The 16069-nt window shown below is 46.8% G+C and overlaps 1 protein-coding gene across 2 annotated transcripts in view; it reads left to right on the top strand.

Moving 5' to 3' along the window:
• Window positions 1-11718: 11718 nt before the first annotated feature.
• Window positions 11719-16069, top strand: part of LOC127607160 (uncharacterized) — a 153352-nt gene continuing 149001 nt past the window's right edge. The window contains exons 1-2 of one of the 2 annotated variants that reach the window (XM_052075291.1): window positions 11719-12204; window positions 13119-13911. In XM_052075291.1, the coding sequence (XP_051931251.1) occupies window positions 11913-12204; window positions 13119-13219 (393 nt within the window). In that variant the 5' untranslated portion in view covers window positions 11719-11912 and the 3' untranslated portion in view covers window positions 13220-13911. Of the gene's footprint in view, window positions 12205-13118; window positions 13912-16069 lie in introns of those variants that run through there. The other variant, XM_052075289.1, reaches the window with a different exon arrangement.

Here is a 16069-nt window from a genome sequence, read left to right as displayed (position 1 = left end):
CCCTGCCTCTTCCAGGCCTCAGCTGCTGTTTCTGCTGCTGCTGTGTGTGCTTAATTGTCACCACGTGCCCCGCTGAGCACACAGGCAGCCACAGGTATGTCCCCGTCACCCGGGGCCACACCAGTCAATGCCAACATGCTGTCAGAACCTCTCTGGTGTCCCATCACACTAACAAGATGTGACCGCGTCTGCCGCTGCCAGCGAACAAACATTTGTTCCTTACATATACCATCCACTCGTGGAGACTTTCCTTGTGTACCTCCATTTATCTGTCAGTGGCTTTGAGGCTGCGGCTGTGCAGTCTGGTTCGCCACATTGGAAAAGTGCATCGTGAACTAGCTGATGGTCGGGGGAAAAAAAAGTCCAAATTTCACCAGTCTGTGTGTTCTTAGTTGGGCGTGTGAAAAAGTTGTAAACTCCTGTTCGAGTCAAGGAGCAAATGAAAAATAAAGTTGTCGCATACAGTCAAGTCAAGTCAAGAGTATATATAGAGCACTTTCAAACAGCCATCGCTGCATACAAAGTACTGTACATGGACAATTTAACATGCACAATAAACAGTAAGACAAATCGGTAATAAAGGCATACAGTTATCACATCAACTGCTGAAAAGCCTGTGGAATATCATATATATATATATATATATATATATATATATATATATATATATATATATATATACACATATACATATACATATACATATACATATATACATATACATACAGCGGCTGGATAGCTCAGTTGGTATGGCATCGGTTTGGCATACGGGAGACGGTGGTTCGAATCCCGCTTGGGGCAAAATGAGCACATAACACCATCCAGTGTGGGTCCTTGGGCAAGATCCTTCACGCTAATGCCTACCTCATACAATGATGAGAGACAATAAAACGAATGACATGCCGGCTCAGACGTCGCCCGGCCAAACAACCAGAGCACCTTGATGAAAAATGGGCTACTGGAACAAAGCGGAGATGGGCGAGATGCGATAACATGGCTCTGTTGGAATGCTACTACTCAAGCAACCCTAGTCAGAGGGGTTACATGCAGAGAATGTGGGCTAAATGGTTACTTCGAAACCCACAGTCACGGTTGACCACGAAACAACTAGTAGCTCAGTGTTCCAACATCCACAAACGGCAACTGCTGTCACAACTTGAGATTGATGAGGTACAACGCAGGTTCCATGGTGAAGGGCCCCAGGCTGCCAGATCAGAGGAGGAGGTCATACAAGAGATTGAGAGGCAAGCCCCAATGAATGCAGATGATGAGATTGGGTGGCCAGCCCCAATGAATGAAATGCTGAGCGAGGCAGCAACTGACCTGAAAGCTAAGATCAGGGCGAGAATGAAAGCTGGGCAACCTAGAAACCGATTACAACGGCTATGTGAAGTACCATCTGAAAGTCTCATAGAAAGTGTGAATGCAGCACTGAGGACGATCCCTACCGTATCGATCACAGAAACCAATGAGCTGATATACGCTTCAGCATCAGTGATCCTGGAGACTCTGGGCTATAAGAGCAACCATGGAAGCCATGAGATACGTTACCCACCATGGAAAAGACGGTTGGAGGCTAAGATCAAGGCGGCCCGGAAAGATGTGAGTCAATTGACGGAGGCCCAGAGAGGTGTGATGAAAAGGCCGATACCCGAGAGGTACATCCAGATGACCATACCTGAAGCACTCGAAACTGCCAAACAAAGGCTCCAAGCCATGTCCAGCCGCCTAAAGCGGTACACAAAAGAGAATGAGGCCAGACGAATAAACAGGCTGTTTGCAACACAACCTGCGAAAGTGTACGCTCAGTGGCAGGGTCCTAACAACAGAGCCGACCCACCAAGACTGGAAACTGAAAGGTACTGTAAAGGCATATGGGAGAAGGAGGTTGCACATAGCAGTGCACAATGGCTGGTGACACTGAGAGAGGAGCACAGCAACCTCCCTGAACAGAACCTAGTTACCATAACAGTGGCAGACATACAGGAAAGAGTCTCAGATATGAAGAACTGGACAGCACCAGGACCGGACATGGTCCACACCTACTGGCTAAAGAAACTCACAGCACTCCATGAGCGCCTTGCAGTACAAATGAACCAGCTGCTGAGGGATGGGACTCACCCAGAATGGCTAACCGAAGGGCGAACGATCCTGATCATGAAGGATCCCTCGAAGGGTGCAGCCCCATCCAACTATCGGCCAATAACCTGTCTCTCCTCAACATGGAAGCTCATGTCAGGCATCATTGCGGCTAAGATAAGTGGACACATGGATCAATACATGAACGAAGCACAGAACGGCATTGGTAGAGATACCAGAGGAACCAAACATCAGCTCCTGGTTGACAGAACAGTCGCACAAGACTGCAGGTCCCGACGTACCAACCTGTGCACAGCTTGGATTGATTACAAGAAAGCCTATGACTCGATGCCACATACATGGACCCGAGCTGAATGAGGGACGGACACCACTCGAGGGGTGAGATGAGGATTTATTTATTTTATTATAAAAAATCCTCATCTCACCCTAGGGTCACGGAGGGGGTGCTGGAGCCCATCCCAGCTGTCTTCGGGCAGTAGACACACCCTGAACCGGTTGCCAGCCAGTCGCAGGGCACACAGAGACGAACAACCATCCACGCCCACACTCACACGTAGGGACAATTTAGAGTGTTCAATCAACTTTTTGGAATGTGGGAGAAAACCCACGCAGGCCCGGGGAGAACATGTATATATGTGTGTGTGTGTGTGTGTGTATATATATATATATATATATATATATATATATATATATATATATAATATATATATAAAAAAATCTTCATCTCACCTATATATATATATATATAAAAAAATCTTCATCTCACCCCTCGGGTGGTGTGTCCATCCCTCATTCAGCTCGGGTCCTCTACCAGAGGCCAGGAAGCTTGAGAGTTCTGCGCAGTATCCTTGCTGTTCCCAGCACTGCACATTTCTGGACCGAGATGTCCGATGTTGTTCCCGGGATCTGTTGCAACCACTCATCATCTAGTTTGGGGGTCACTGCCCCGAGTGCTCCGACCACCCCAGGCACGACTGTCACCTTTACCTTCCAGGCTCTCTCCAGCTGCTCTCTGAGCCCTTGGTATTTCTCGAGTTTCTCGTGTTCCTTCTTTCTGATGTTTCCATCACTTGGGACCGCGACATCCACTACAACGGCTTTCCTCTGCCCTTTATCTATGATCACGATATCTGGTTGGTTCGCCATTACCATCTTGTCAGTCTGGATCTGGAAGTCCCACAGGCTCTTCGCTCTGTCATTCTCCACCACCTTCGGAGGTGTCTCCCATTTTGACCTTGGGGTTTTCAGTCCATACTCCGCACAGATGTCTCGGTAGACTATGCCAGCCACCTGGTTATGGCGTTCCATGTAGGCTTTCCCTGCCAGCATCTTACACCCTGCAGTAATGTGTTGGATCGTCTCAGGTGCCTCTTTGCACAACCTACACCTTGGGTCTTGTCTGGTGTGGTATAACTGGGCCTCAATGGCTTTGGTGTTCAGGGCCTGCTCTTACATTATTGTCATATTGCAATGCTCTGTGGAGCAGCGAAATGTCAAGTCAACAAACCACACAGTCCTCATCCAACCGCGCAAGATTTAGAATACGAAAATAAGATGGTTGTGGATGAGAACAACAGTTTGAAAAATGCTCCAAGTCACCCCGACTTTTGCAATTTGTGTACTACCCCGCTTAACTGAGAATTGAATAGGATCTATGGTTTTTGTAACGCCGCCACAGAAGGATACCAATGGAAAAAACTAAATCATTCATTGTACTTGTTTTTGTTCTCTGAACGCAAAGGTACAGATGACGTCAACAAATTACATGTGGAAAATTTACAGAATGTTCCAAAAAAGTTCCTTCGGGCTGAACAATTGTCTGTAGCCATCGGTTCCCACTGATACAAGTGGTAGTTACGCTGGTGTAAACATACAACAGGAGAAGGAATGAGAAAATGATTGCCGCCTCTTGGCGTATCTGTGTGTGTGTGTGTGTGTGTGTGTTGGATGCAAAGTAATTTTTCCATGGTTTTGAATTTCATGTTATGCGAGAGGTACACGGAACGCCAGTGCTGGGCGAGAGGTATGTGCACTGCAACTAAGCAAGTTTACCTTCAAAACACTTGAGTTTTTGACTCATTAAATTAAGTTGATGCTTAAAGGTGCATTCAGAATAATTCAACACCCTCATTGAAAATTGCATACGTTTTGCAAATAAATGCAACTTTCAATGGGAGGGAAATGTTTGTGCAACTGTCATTTGAATAGAAACAATGTGGAGATTTTAATAGACATCAAAATACCAGGTTTAACGTACAATCCATATACCGGTACTCTCGTTCAGGGGTGCCCATTACGTCGATAGCGATTGACTGGTAGATCGCGACGAACTGGCCCCAAATCGATCACGAGGGGTGTAGAGGAGAAGAAAAACAAACAACCATTTGTGTGTCTTTGTGCATGTTCGTACTGTAATATATATTTTTTGTGTTCATGCACACAGTACTCTAATCATCCTTTCAGTCTTATTTTCACAAAAAGTATTTAAAAAATAAAATAAAGCAGGTAAATCTTTAACCTACAGTGGCGCGTGACCTGCGTCACTGGAAGTTGTTAGCGCTCACCAGTCTGCAATTGCAGCTTGTGATCGGAGTTGTTGCACTATATCTTTTATCGTTATCATTATTGTCATTCAGAGTTTGTTTCATGTGCAATTCACCGAGGCCACAGGCAAAGTATGGGAATCTAGAGGGCCGAGGAAAGCACTTTAAAACGGTACGTGTGAGCTACTATGGTTAACAGGCTGCAAAAGTGTGTCGCATGCCTCCGTGTCAGGCTGTTGCTCGTCATGGCATGCGTGTGTATGTGTATGCGCGTGTGCGGTAACAGATCGATCACAGGAGGTTGGTTGATTGAAAAGTCGATCTTTGGTCCAAAAAGTTTGGGCACCCCTGCTTCTAGTTTTTAAATCAACGCCGGTGATCACAGCTTCTGTTGCCCATGGAAGAGTATCGTGTGCCGTGAGGTGTGCCAGGCCATCAGGTGTTTGAGTGATCTCCTCTGGACTCCAAGTCCCGCATTTCGGGCACGTTTTCTGCATTCTGAGCATCTGGCTCGTACAGCTATGGTCCAACCTCCCTGTACATCTTGTCCACTTCCTCTAAATCTTTTAACATCAGTCTCCCCTCAGATAAGTTTTGAAACATCACTTTCCAAATCGATTTCTGGCTGGTTTTGCATTACCGACATTGAGCCATGCCATTGTTGTTCTTTAAATGACACTGAATAAATCACACTTCTGGGTTTGCCGCTCACCAGGATCTCACTTTGGGAAAATTATTACGATGTTGAATATTTAAAATCCGGATTTTTTTTCATTATTTTATTGCTTTACTTCTGACATTAAAAAATATTTAATCTGGTAGTATATCAAATAATTTCTCACTTGACCTTTAAGTCAAGAGAACTGAATTCTTCAACATCAATCAAATTCATTTCGTTCACACCATAGCAAGCAAACAACATGGACGAGAGGTCATTGTTCATCATCACAGTCATGGTTCACAAATACTCCCTACCAATCTTGCGCACACACGCACGCACGCACGTACGCACGCACGCACGCACGCACGCACGCACGCACGCACACACACGCACACGCACACGCACACGCACACGCACACGCACACGCACACACACACACACACACGCACACGCAATATAAGCAGGAACAAAACTAAGTCAAATGCAACATTTACAATTGTGATGATTTAATAGATTTGTGTGCAATTGTGATATTTTTATATGATTTGAATTAATGAGCAATTGATCGCAGTATGCAAAGCGGCGTCAGTCATCGGTCGCAATTGATTACTCTGATAGGCTCTGATAGGCCAGAGAATCATCACAATTAGAGAGAAGTCGACTATGGGATAGGACACGAAAACAAAGCAACAGCAGAAAAAAATGTCATGATCTAAATTAAACCCAGCAAAACATTGCTTCTTACTTCGAAGGATGAAACCTTGAGTGAAGATGGTATGCACCTGCCAGGTATTCCCGATTTTGGATTGCAATGAAGTCTGCACGTCCAAAGCTGTCACGAGTGGGTTTTTTTTAATGAGAAAGTACCATTTCTTCTTCTGTGAACCCTCCAGCAGTATGTGAGCTTTGTGTAACGATGCTGCCCTTTGGAGGTCAGTCCTAGTACGACAACACGTAACCGGTTGAGAGGCGGAGACTCACAATTGTCGATGTAAAGATCGTTATTTGTGATGTGTTGGTCATCTGGAATACACCACACACTATAACAACAATAAGCACATGGCTCACCTTATTTTAACTCATCATGCGTGGGCTCGATCACACTTCAAAAAGAATGTTTAAGACATAAAAATTTGGAGTGCGTATGCGTATGCGTGCGCGTGCGTGTGTGTGTGCGCACAGCACTTTAAATGTGTGCATTTAGGCTTTACCTGCACAGGGCCTGTAAGTCGACAGTGCCTCTGTATTTTCCATCACCGAGCACAAATGCTGGAGACAATGAGCAACCAAGTAAATAACTTTTTGCACTGCCCCCTATTGTTTGCTCCCAGCTCCAGCTCAAAGGATTCAAGGAAAGGGCAGTTTGGGTTTCCTCCTGCATGTAGCTTTAGTTTAGTTGGCTGGAGGGCTCGAGGGGTCCATCTCTGGTAACTAGCGCCAACATAAACACAGAAATTCCGCCCCAATTAGAAACGCTAAATGCATTGGACTCGGTACACTACAAGGGCTGGCGAGTGCAATTAACGCAGCCTGGGCTCCCACTGGCTTCCTCGGATGGCTGGGATGGTTAAAATGTCTACAGTTTCAGTTCAAGGCCAGTCAGTGGAAGTCTGATTGGGCAGGTTGGACTCATCATGGAAATATAAACACCAGAGTGAGAGGTGGGGGCACGGGGGGTGAACTTGGTTCTTCAGAGGTTGAAATTTTCTTTCGGCCAGTCCTGGGGAGTTTGAGCCGGAGGAGAGATATGTGAGGTGAGGAACAACAAGCAATGGCCTCTTCACATTCAACACGCCAGAAAAAAAGGCGCATGTGCAGGGCAGGGGAGTCAAACTTGTTTTTATCGCGGGCCACATTGTGGTCACGGTTACCCTCTGGTGGAACGGTAAAACCACAAATGATGTGTTTCACAATTATGGGCAGCATTGACAACTTTATACAACACCATGAGCCAACAAAACATTACCTAATCTTCAATAATGTTTCACAAGGTGGGAGAATCGAGAAAGAGGGATTTTCGACCATTCCTCTTTGCGCGACCTCAATCATCATGCAACCTGGGTCCTCTCCTCTGCACTTTTCTCTGTAGCTCACGCCACATATCTTCAATGGGGTTGAGGTCTGGGGACTAGATGGCCATGGGAGGAATTTGATTCTGTGACAGGTTGCATCTGCAATAAACTTTACTCTGGGGTGCCAACACTTATGGAGGGCACTGTCTGTGAATGGAATAACAAATGGTCCATTGTCAAGTCAACAACAAGTCAAGTCAACAGTATTTATAGAGCACTTTCAAACAGCCATCGCTGCATACAAAGTGCTGTACATGGAGCGATTTAACATATACAATAAACAGTAAGACGAATCAGTAATAAGTAATAAGTAATAAGGCGGTAGAAAGCACCAAGCAGTAAAAACAATAGCAAATCTAAGTCATGCTGAGTCAAACGCCAAAGAATACAAGTGAGTTTTGAGGAGGGATTTAAAGATGGGCAGCGAGGAGGCTTGCCGAATGTTCAGTGGGAGGTCATTCCAGAGAGATGGACCAGCAACAGAAAAGGCTCGATCCCCTCTGAGCCTCAGTTTAGTTCTTGGTACGTCTAGCAAAGACTGGTCCACAGACCTGAGGCGCCGGGCAGGGGTGTAGGGGCGTATGAGCTCAGAGAGGTAAGGTGGCGCGAGATTATTCAGAGATTTGAAAACAAAGAGGAGGATCTTAAAAATAATTCTAAAATGAATGGGGAGCCAGTGAAGGGATGCCAAAGTAGGAGTTACAGTATATGCTCCCTCTTACGAGTACCAGTCAAGAGGCGAGCAGCGGCATTCTGTACCAGCTGAAGGCGCTTGATGGAGGACTGGCTGACTCCAAAGTACAGGGCGTTGCAGTAATCGAGCCGGGATGTGACAAAGGCATGAATTACTGTCTCAAAGTGTTCATGTGAGAGGAAAGGTTTTATTTTGGCCAGCTGTCTAAGGTGAAAGAAGCTGGATTTAACAACGGCACCAATTTGCCGATCGAGTTTGAAATCACTGTCCAGTTTAAGTCCCAAGTTTGAGACCGTTGATTTCAGATAAGGAGATAGGGGGCCCAAGTCTACAGGATGGAATGTACAAGGTCCACTGGGGCCAAACAATATCACCTCTGTCTTCTTTTCGTTGAACTTCAAGAAATTTTGTGCCATCCAGGTTTTGATTTCTTCCAGACAGGATAGGAGTGGCCTTAATGAGAAGGTGTCTTTCTTGCTCAGTGGGACATAGATCTGGCAGTCATCTGCATAGCAGTGGAAAGGAATACCATGTTTCCTTAAGATGGAACCCAATGGGAGCAGATACAGCGAGAACAGCAGAGGCCCCAGAATTGAGCCCTGTGGAACACCACATGACAGGGGAGCAGTGCGTGATTCAGAGCAGCCAAGGCTGACACAAAAGGTCCTGTCAGCTAGATAGGACCTAAACCAATCAAGAACACTCCCGCCAATGCCCACCAAGTGCTGCAAACGAGTCAGCAGAATACTGTGATCCACTGTATCAAATGCTGCAGTTAAGTCCAATAAAACCAGACACACGTGGTCTCCAGAGTCATTTGCCAGGAGGATGTCATTAGAAACGCGTAACAGGGCTGACTCCGTGCTATGCATCGTCTTGAAACCTGACTGGAAGACCTCCAAGATGTTATGTTCATCCAAGAAAAGTTTCAACTGCATGTGCACCACTTTTTCCAGAATTTTGGAAATGAAAGGCAGTTTGGAAATGGGTCTGTAACTTGACAGCTCATCTGGATCAAGACCAGGTTTCTTGATCAAGGGTTGGACCACAGCATGTTTAAACTGTTGGGGAACTACACCAGAAGAAAGGCTGCTGTTGATGATATCCAAGACCGATGCACCAACACTCGGGAGAACCTCCTGAAAGAAGCGTGGGGGAAGAGAGTCGCAAGGGGAGCCAGATGGCTTCGTCTGGCAAACTACATCCTCCAAAAGCGCCAAGGACACAGTATCAAAAGAATTTAGGACAGCTGAACATGGAACATGGACAGAGGGGTCAGATGCGGTATTTGGGACCGGAATCCTAGCTGTAGAGACCTTATCAATAAAGAACTGAAGGAATCTGTTGCACATCTCGGCTGAAGAATCCGCGCAAGTAGGCAGAGGGGGTTTGAGTACAGAATCTATCGTTTTAAATAGTGCACGAGGGTTGTGACGGTTGGCTAGAATAAGGTCCGACAGATATTTTCTTTTGGCCTCTTTTACTGTGAGCTGGTAGATACGCCAGCTGTCTTTCCAAATTTGAGAAGAGACATGCAATTTGTCTCTTTTCCACTTGCGTTCAGCTTTGCGACACTCCTGCCTAGCTGCGCGGGTAATGTCGTTAAACCATGGCTCGGGTTTAGGCTTTGGCAGCACAATTCTTGAAGGAGCCACCAAATCCAGGATGGCCCGGCATGACGAGTCGAACCAAGAGGTGAGTTCCTCTGTGTTAGACGAGGGTACGCAAAGGTTATTAAAGGCATCAGAGAAACGACTAGCAGTGCGAGGGTTAAAAATTCGGCGTTTACAACTAGGAGCGCCAGATTTCACAGCAGCATGCGATAATACTACGTCAAATAAAACTGCCATGTGATCAGAAATTCCATTTTCAAGGACTTCCAGATTTGACACCGTTATACCATGAGCAAGGACAAGGTCTAAAATATGTCCTTGTTCGTGTGTCGGGCTGGTCACATACTGCACAAAATTAAAAGAGTCGATAAGTCTTAAGAAGTCTTTTGCTAGCGTTTTTTCCGGACAACATACATGGATATTAAAATCCCCCATTAGGAGAATACGATCATATCTCAGCCTGATTTCCGCAAGAAAGCTTGAAAAGTCGCTTAAAAAGTCTTTGTTGTATTTAGGAGGACGGTAAATGACAGCACAAAGCACCGGGAAAACACGACCAACTTCAAAGAAGGTTGCTTCAAAGCTGTTGGCAGATGTGGTGAATGTGCACCGTTTACATTTGAAATTGTTCTTAAAAATGCTTACCGTACCTCCACCACGTCCTGATGTCCTCGGGGTATCGAGGAAATCACAGTCAGGTGGTAACAATTCAATCAAAGCTTTGTACTCACCGGTACCTGCCCAAGTCTCCGTCAGACACAAAAAATCCAAGTCATTGGAAAGAAAATACTCCCTCAGAATATGGGTCTTGTTCGTCAGCGACCGGGCGTTTAACAACGCGATCCTTGTGGAAGTAGCAATGAGAGGGCTTCCCTCTGTCAATCGCCGAGCCCGGGGGAATTCCCTCAAAAGGTTTCGCTGAATTCCTCCCCGAGAAAGGCGCGCAGGGTAGAAATGCCGTGGCACGATGGGAGAGCCAACGACTGTTAGCAAGCACGAGGCGACGGGGTCGAGGGCACACCACGCCGGAGCGATCGAAGTGTGTCTCAGATCCCGTTTCAATTTCACGAGCTGACCACTGCGTTTGCCGCGGCGGCGGCGGCGCTTTCGGCGCTTTCGTGAAGGGAGCGAGCGAACGCGGAAGAGATCAGCCGGCAGGTTAGCCAAGAACGGAGGTAGCGTCTTTCCACCACCGTCTTGCCAAAACGCGGCCGAATCTCCGACGTGTTGTTGAATCAATAACAACGATCGGCGATCATAAACCAACCGAGACGCTGTTAGGGAGGTAACAAGCATTGCGAAAAGTAAAAAAACCCGAAATGGCAGGAGCGTCGCCGAACACACTGGCGCACAAGCGGCCATCTTGGATTGTGGCTCAAGCCTGAGAACCAACAAAGGTACTTCAATATTGGCACTGACCATTCGCCTCGACGTTGTGACTGACAGAGTTCTATATTTCTCCAGCACTACATTTTAGAGGAATTGTTTCCCTGATGAGCTTTGCTGTCATTTCATTGTCATTCTGACAACAAGAGGCAGATGAATCGTTGATTAACCCGAAAAGAGGTATACCTCATAAGAAAAAAATTGTAGTCACATTCTTACAGCTGAAAAATGTATATCTCACTTCTCGTAGGATTTTTTTTGTACACCTGGACGCCACAAATGTGGCAGATCCGCTGTCGAGCCAGAAAATAATGTGAAAAATGCAGCAGAAAAATCAATGTGAGTGACAACACAAGATGGCCACCGGTGGCTTCACTTTTTGCGATGGCGAGTAAGCGTCATTTTTATTCCATTGTTATAAAGTCAGTGCTTAGCTTGCGAACATCCCATGAGCGAATCCAGTAAACGGATTATTGGTTGATTGGTACTCTTTGGTACTGTCAGGCGCCGACAGCTATGGCAGCCTCGGTCACACGCTCCCTAGTATTATCCCTGTTTTTGTCATTTTCGTTTGTTTTTGGCGACCCTGAGCGGCTTACTTACACGAGGAAAAAGTTGCTGCGCATTGGGGAATCTACGATCGGTCTTTTTTCACCAGCACACGAAAATCCACAAGGTTTTTCGGAGCTAATCGCGAGCGGAGCGGCTGCGCTGTACGGAGCATGGAAACGCCGCCGGAGGAGGGGGAAGCGAGCCGGCGTGCTCGTCAAGCTCAGGCAGCGCGGATTTTGAACCCCGCTCCCATCGATCCATCTTGCTAATCTACGATCTCTGCCAAACAAGATGGATGAACTTCTTCTCCTCACAAAGACCAACAAAACATTTGCACGTTCTGCTGCGCTCTGCTTCACTGAAACCTGGCTCAGTGACCGCCATCCAGATCCCGCGCTACATCTACCCGGCTTCCGCCTTCTCCGAGCCGACCGCGACACGGAGCTATCGGGGAAATCGAAAGGTGGTGGTATTTGCTTCTATATCAACGAAGAATGGTGCACTGATGTCACGAAGCTCGACGCACACTGCAGCCCGGACCTGGAGTCGCTGTCTTTAAACTGCAAGCCATTCTACTCGCCACGTGAGTTCACCTCCTTTTTACTAGTCGGTGTTTACATTGCGCCACAAGCTAACGCTAACACGGCGATACAAACGCTAGCCGAACAAGTAAACAAACTCGAACTAAAATACCCAGAGTCACCCCTGATCATTTTGGGCGATTTTAATAGAGCACATCTTAACCGTGAACTTCCCAGATATATGCAGCACATCGACTGTTTCACCAGAGAAGGCAACACTCTAGACCACTGCTATACAACAATCAAAAATGCATACCGATCGGTCGCCCGTGCAGCATTGGGTCTTTCTGACCACAATTTAATCCACTTAATACCTACATACAGACAGGAACTCAATTGTGTTAAACCGGTTGTTAAGACTGTGAAAAAATGGACAGATGAAGCAAAGCTAGCTCTACAAGAATGCTTAGACTGCACTGATTGGGGCGTCTTTGAAACTTCAACGGGCACACTGGATGAATACACAGACACTGTAACATCATACATCAGTTTCTGTGAGGACATGTGTGTACCAACGAAGTCCTTCCGTTCCTTTAACAATAACAAGCCATGGTTTACTCCCAAACTCAGGCAACTCAGGAAAGAGAAAGAGGCCGCATTTAGAAGTGGAGATCGGGCACTGTACAAACATGCCCGAAACCAATTGACAAAGGAAATTAACATCGCAAAGAGAAGCTATGCAGAGAGGCTGAAAAACCAGTTCTCTGCTAACGACTCTGCATCTGTATGGAATGGCCTGAAAGCAATCACTAACTATAGAATGCCATCCCCCCAAACAGTGAACAATAAGGGTCTTGCTAATGAACTAAACATGTTTTTCTGCCGATTTGAAAAGGACACCCCCATTTCCCACTCACACCCACCTCTACCAGAAACCACTCTACCTACCCCCCCACCCTCTTTTTCTCCACTACAGATCCACGAACAGGACGTGAGACGGCTCTTCAAGCAGCAAAAGATCAAGAAAGCTCCGGGGCCCGACAAAGTGTCCCCCTCCTGCCTGAAAGTCTGCGCTGACCAGCTGGCTCCGGTCTTCACACAGATCTTCAACAGATCCCTGGAGCTGTGTGAGGTCCCATCCTGCTTCAAACAGTCTACCATCATCCCAGTTCCCAAGAAATCGGCAACATCGGAACTGAACGACTATAGGCCTGTCGCCCTGACGTCTGTGGTCATGAAGTCCTTTGAACGCCTTGTGCTGAACCACCTAAAGAACGTCACTGGACCCCTGCTGGACCCTCTCCAGTTTGCCTACCGGGCAAACAGGTCTGTGGAAGACGCAGTCAACATAGGTCTGCACTACATCCTCAAGCACCTCGACAGCACAGGGACCTACGCAAGGATTCTGTTTGTGGATTTCAGCTCTGCGTTCAACACCATCATCCCGGAACTCCTCACCCCCAAACTACTCCACCTCGGTGTGTCCCCTGCGATCTGCCAGTGGATCCTCAGCTTCCAGACGGGACGGACACAACAGGTGAGACTGGGAGCAACAACATCATCAATACGCACCACCAGCACTGGAGCCCCACAGGGATGTGTCCTCTCGCCACTGCTCTTCTCTCTCTACACAAACGATTGCACCTCAACAGATCCAGCTGTCAAACTCATAAAGTTCGCAGACGACACCACGGTCATCGGTCTCATCAAAGACGGCGACGAGTCTGCGTACCGGCAACAAGTGGAGCAGCTGGAGCTCTGGTGCGGCCGACACAACCTCGGGCTGAACACGCTCAAGACTGCAGAGATGATCGTGGACTTCAGGAAACATTCTTCTCCTCAGTTGCCCCTCACACTATCCAACTGCCCTGTGTCAACCGTCGAGACCTTCAAGTTCCTGGGAATCACAGTCTCGCAGGACATGAAGTGGGAAGTCAACACCATCTCCATCCTGAAAAGGGCCCGGCAGCGGATATACTTCCTGAGGCTGCTGAGGAAACATGGCCTGCCACAGGAGGTGCTACGACAGTTCTACACGGCAGTCATCGAATCAATCCTGTGTTCTTCTATCACGGTTTGGTTTGGGGCCGCCACAAAAAAGGACAAAATCCAACTTCAACGGACAGTTAGGACGGCAGAAAAAATCGTTGAGGACTTGCACACTGCAAGAATCAAGACAAGGGCACGGAAAATCCTCCTGGATCCCCCGCACCCTGCCCACCACCTTTTTCAGCCACTCCCCTCAGGCAGACGCTACAGATCCATGCGCACCAAATCCAGTAGACACTTAAACAGCTTCTTCCCTCTAGCCATTAACTCCTTAAACAGTCACTGACATAGTCACTCTTCTTGCACCACAAAATGGTACTACAAAACTACTGGTATACTCTAAAATGGTTCAATGATTTTGTTGTTTACGATGATACTAGTGCAGCGTGTTATACCGGAGACAAATTCCTTGTGTGTTCTACATACTTGGCCAATAAAGATGATTCTGATTCTGATTTGGCCCTGTGATGTCATTCAGTCAACAGCAAGTAGCAAAACTGTCCCACACTGAGAAGGTTAAAAACGTAACTTCATATTCCACAAACACAATATTACCGTATTTTCACGACTATAAGGCGCCATTAAAAGTCTTAAATTTTCTCCAAAATGGACAGGACGCCGTATGGTGCGGAGCGTCCTTTATATGCGCTGAGTTCCAAAATCTGACTGACAGCCGACACGCTGTTTATATAGAGAAAAGGCGGAAGTGACTGTGAAAGAAGTCGGCCAATCAGGGAAGGGTGGGCGTGTATATATACATATATGGAGAGGGAGAGAGAGAGAGAGGGAGAGAGAGGACAGACAAGCTAGTCCGCCAATGGTGAAGGGTGGGCGTGTAAGTGGACGCCTCAAGCCAGTACCAACACTTGTATAGCGTGTGGCAATGTGCATTGTTGCAAAACAACTCCGGTTTTGGTTTCTAAGAACCCCTGAAAATAAATTCGACAAAGAGACATGCCTACGAAGCTCAGTTAAAACTTAAAGCCACCGGTTATGCTTTTGGCATGCGTGACCATCTCACAGCAGCGGTGAAAAATCAAGTCAAGCAAATGAACTCTGAGCTTGCCGTTATTCCCGGAGGCTTGACTAAAGAACTCCAACCGCTGGACATTGGCATCAACCGGGCGTTCAAAGTAAAGTTGCAAACGGCATGGGAACAATGGATGATCGGTGGCAAACACAACTTTACAAAGAGTGAGAGGCAGCCCTTGGCGAGGTACGCCACAATATGCAACAACGAGAGGGAACGCGGCGTTTTTGATGGATTACGGTACTTGCACAATTGTTCAATTCTTTCTACACACACACGCGCTGCCACCATGTTTCGCTCTGTTCTTTACTTTCAAATGTGGGAAAGCTTCACACGAGAGAAATGTTGACTTTGCTGTTGCTACTCCTTCTTTCCGCTCGGCAATGCATAGCAACTCACACTAGCATGTGATGCATTCAATGACAACTGAAATGTGCAGTCCTCTGCTTCTGATACAGAGGATGAGGACTTTGATGGATTTCTGGGTGATGATTGATCGATAAACGTGAGAACATTGTACGATGGCTAAATAAAATACACCCGAACTCAGTTCTGCTTTCGTTGCCTTTTTAAAAACGTGTTTTTATCTTATCTGTATGTCTTGGCATGCTACCGTATGCTTCAAGCTAACGTGTTAGAGTGCGCGCATGCATGCCGTATGTTTAAGCTGGCGTATGTTTTACCACTGTAAAACTGCGGCCAATAGTACGATGCGTCCTGTGTATGTGTAAAATACAGAAATGTCATCCATTAATGAGACTGCGGCCATTAGTACGATGCGTCAAATAGTCGTGAAAATACGGTAATTGGAATGTTGCATTTAGACAAGTGGGTGCGCATAGAATATC

This window comes from Hippocampus zosterae, chromosome 9 (assembly GCF_025434085.1).
Source record: "Hippocampus zosterae strain Florida chromosome 9, ASM2543408v3, whole genome shotgun sequence".
NCBI classification, from domain to species: domain Eukaryota; kingdom Metazoa; phylum Chordata; class Actinopteri; order Syngnathiformes; family Syngnathidae; genus Hippocampus; species Hippocampus zosterae.
Note: the sequence above shows the minus strand (reverse complement) of the source record. Positions and strands in the feature narration are given on the sequence as shown.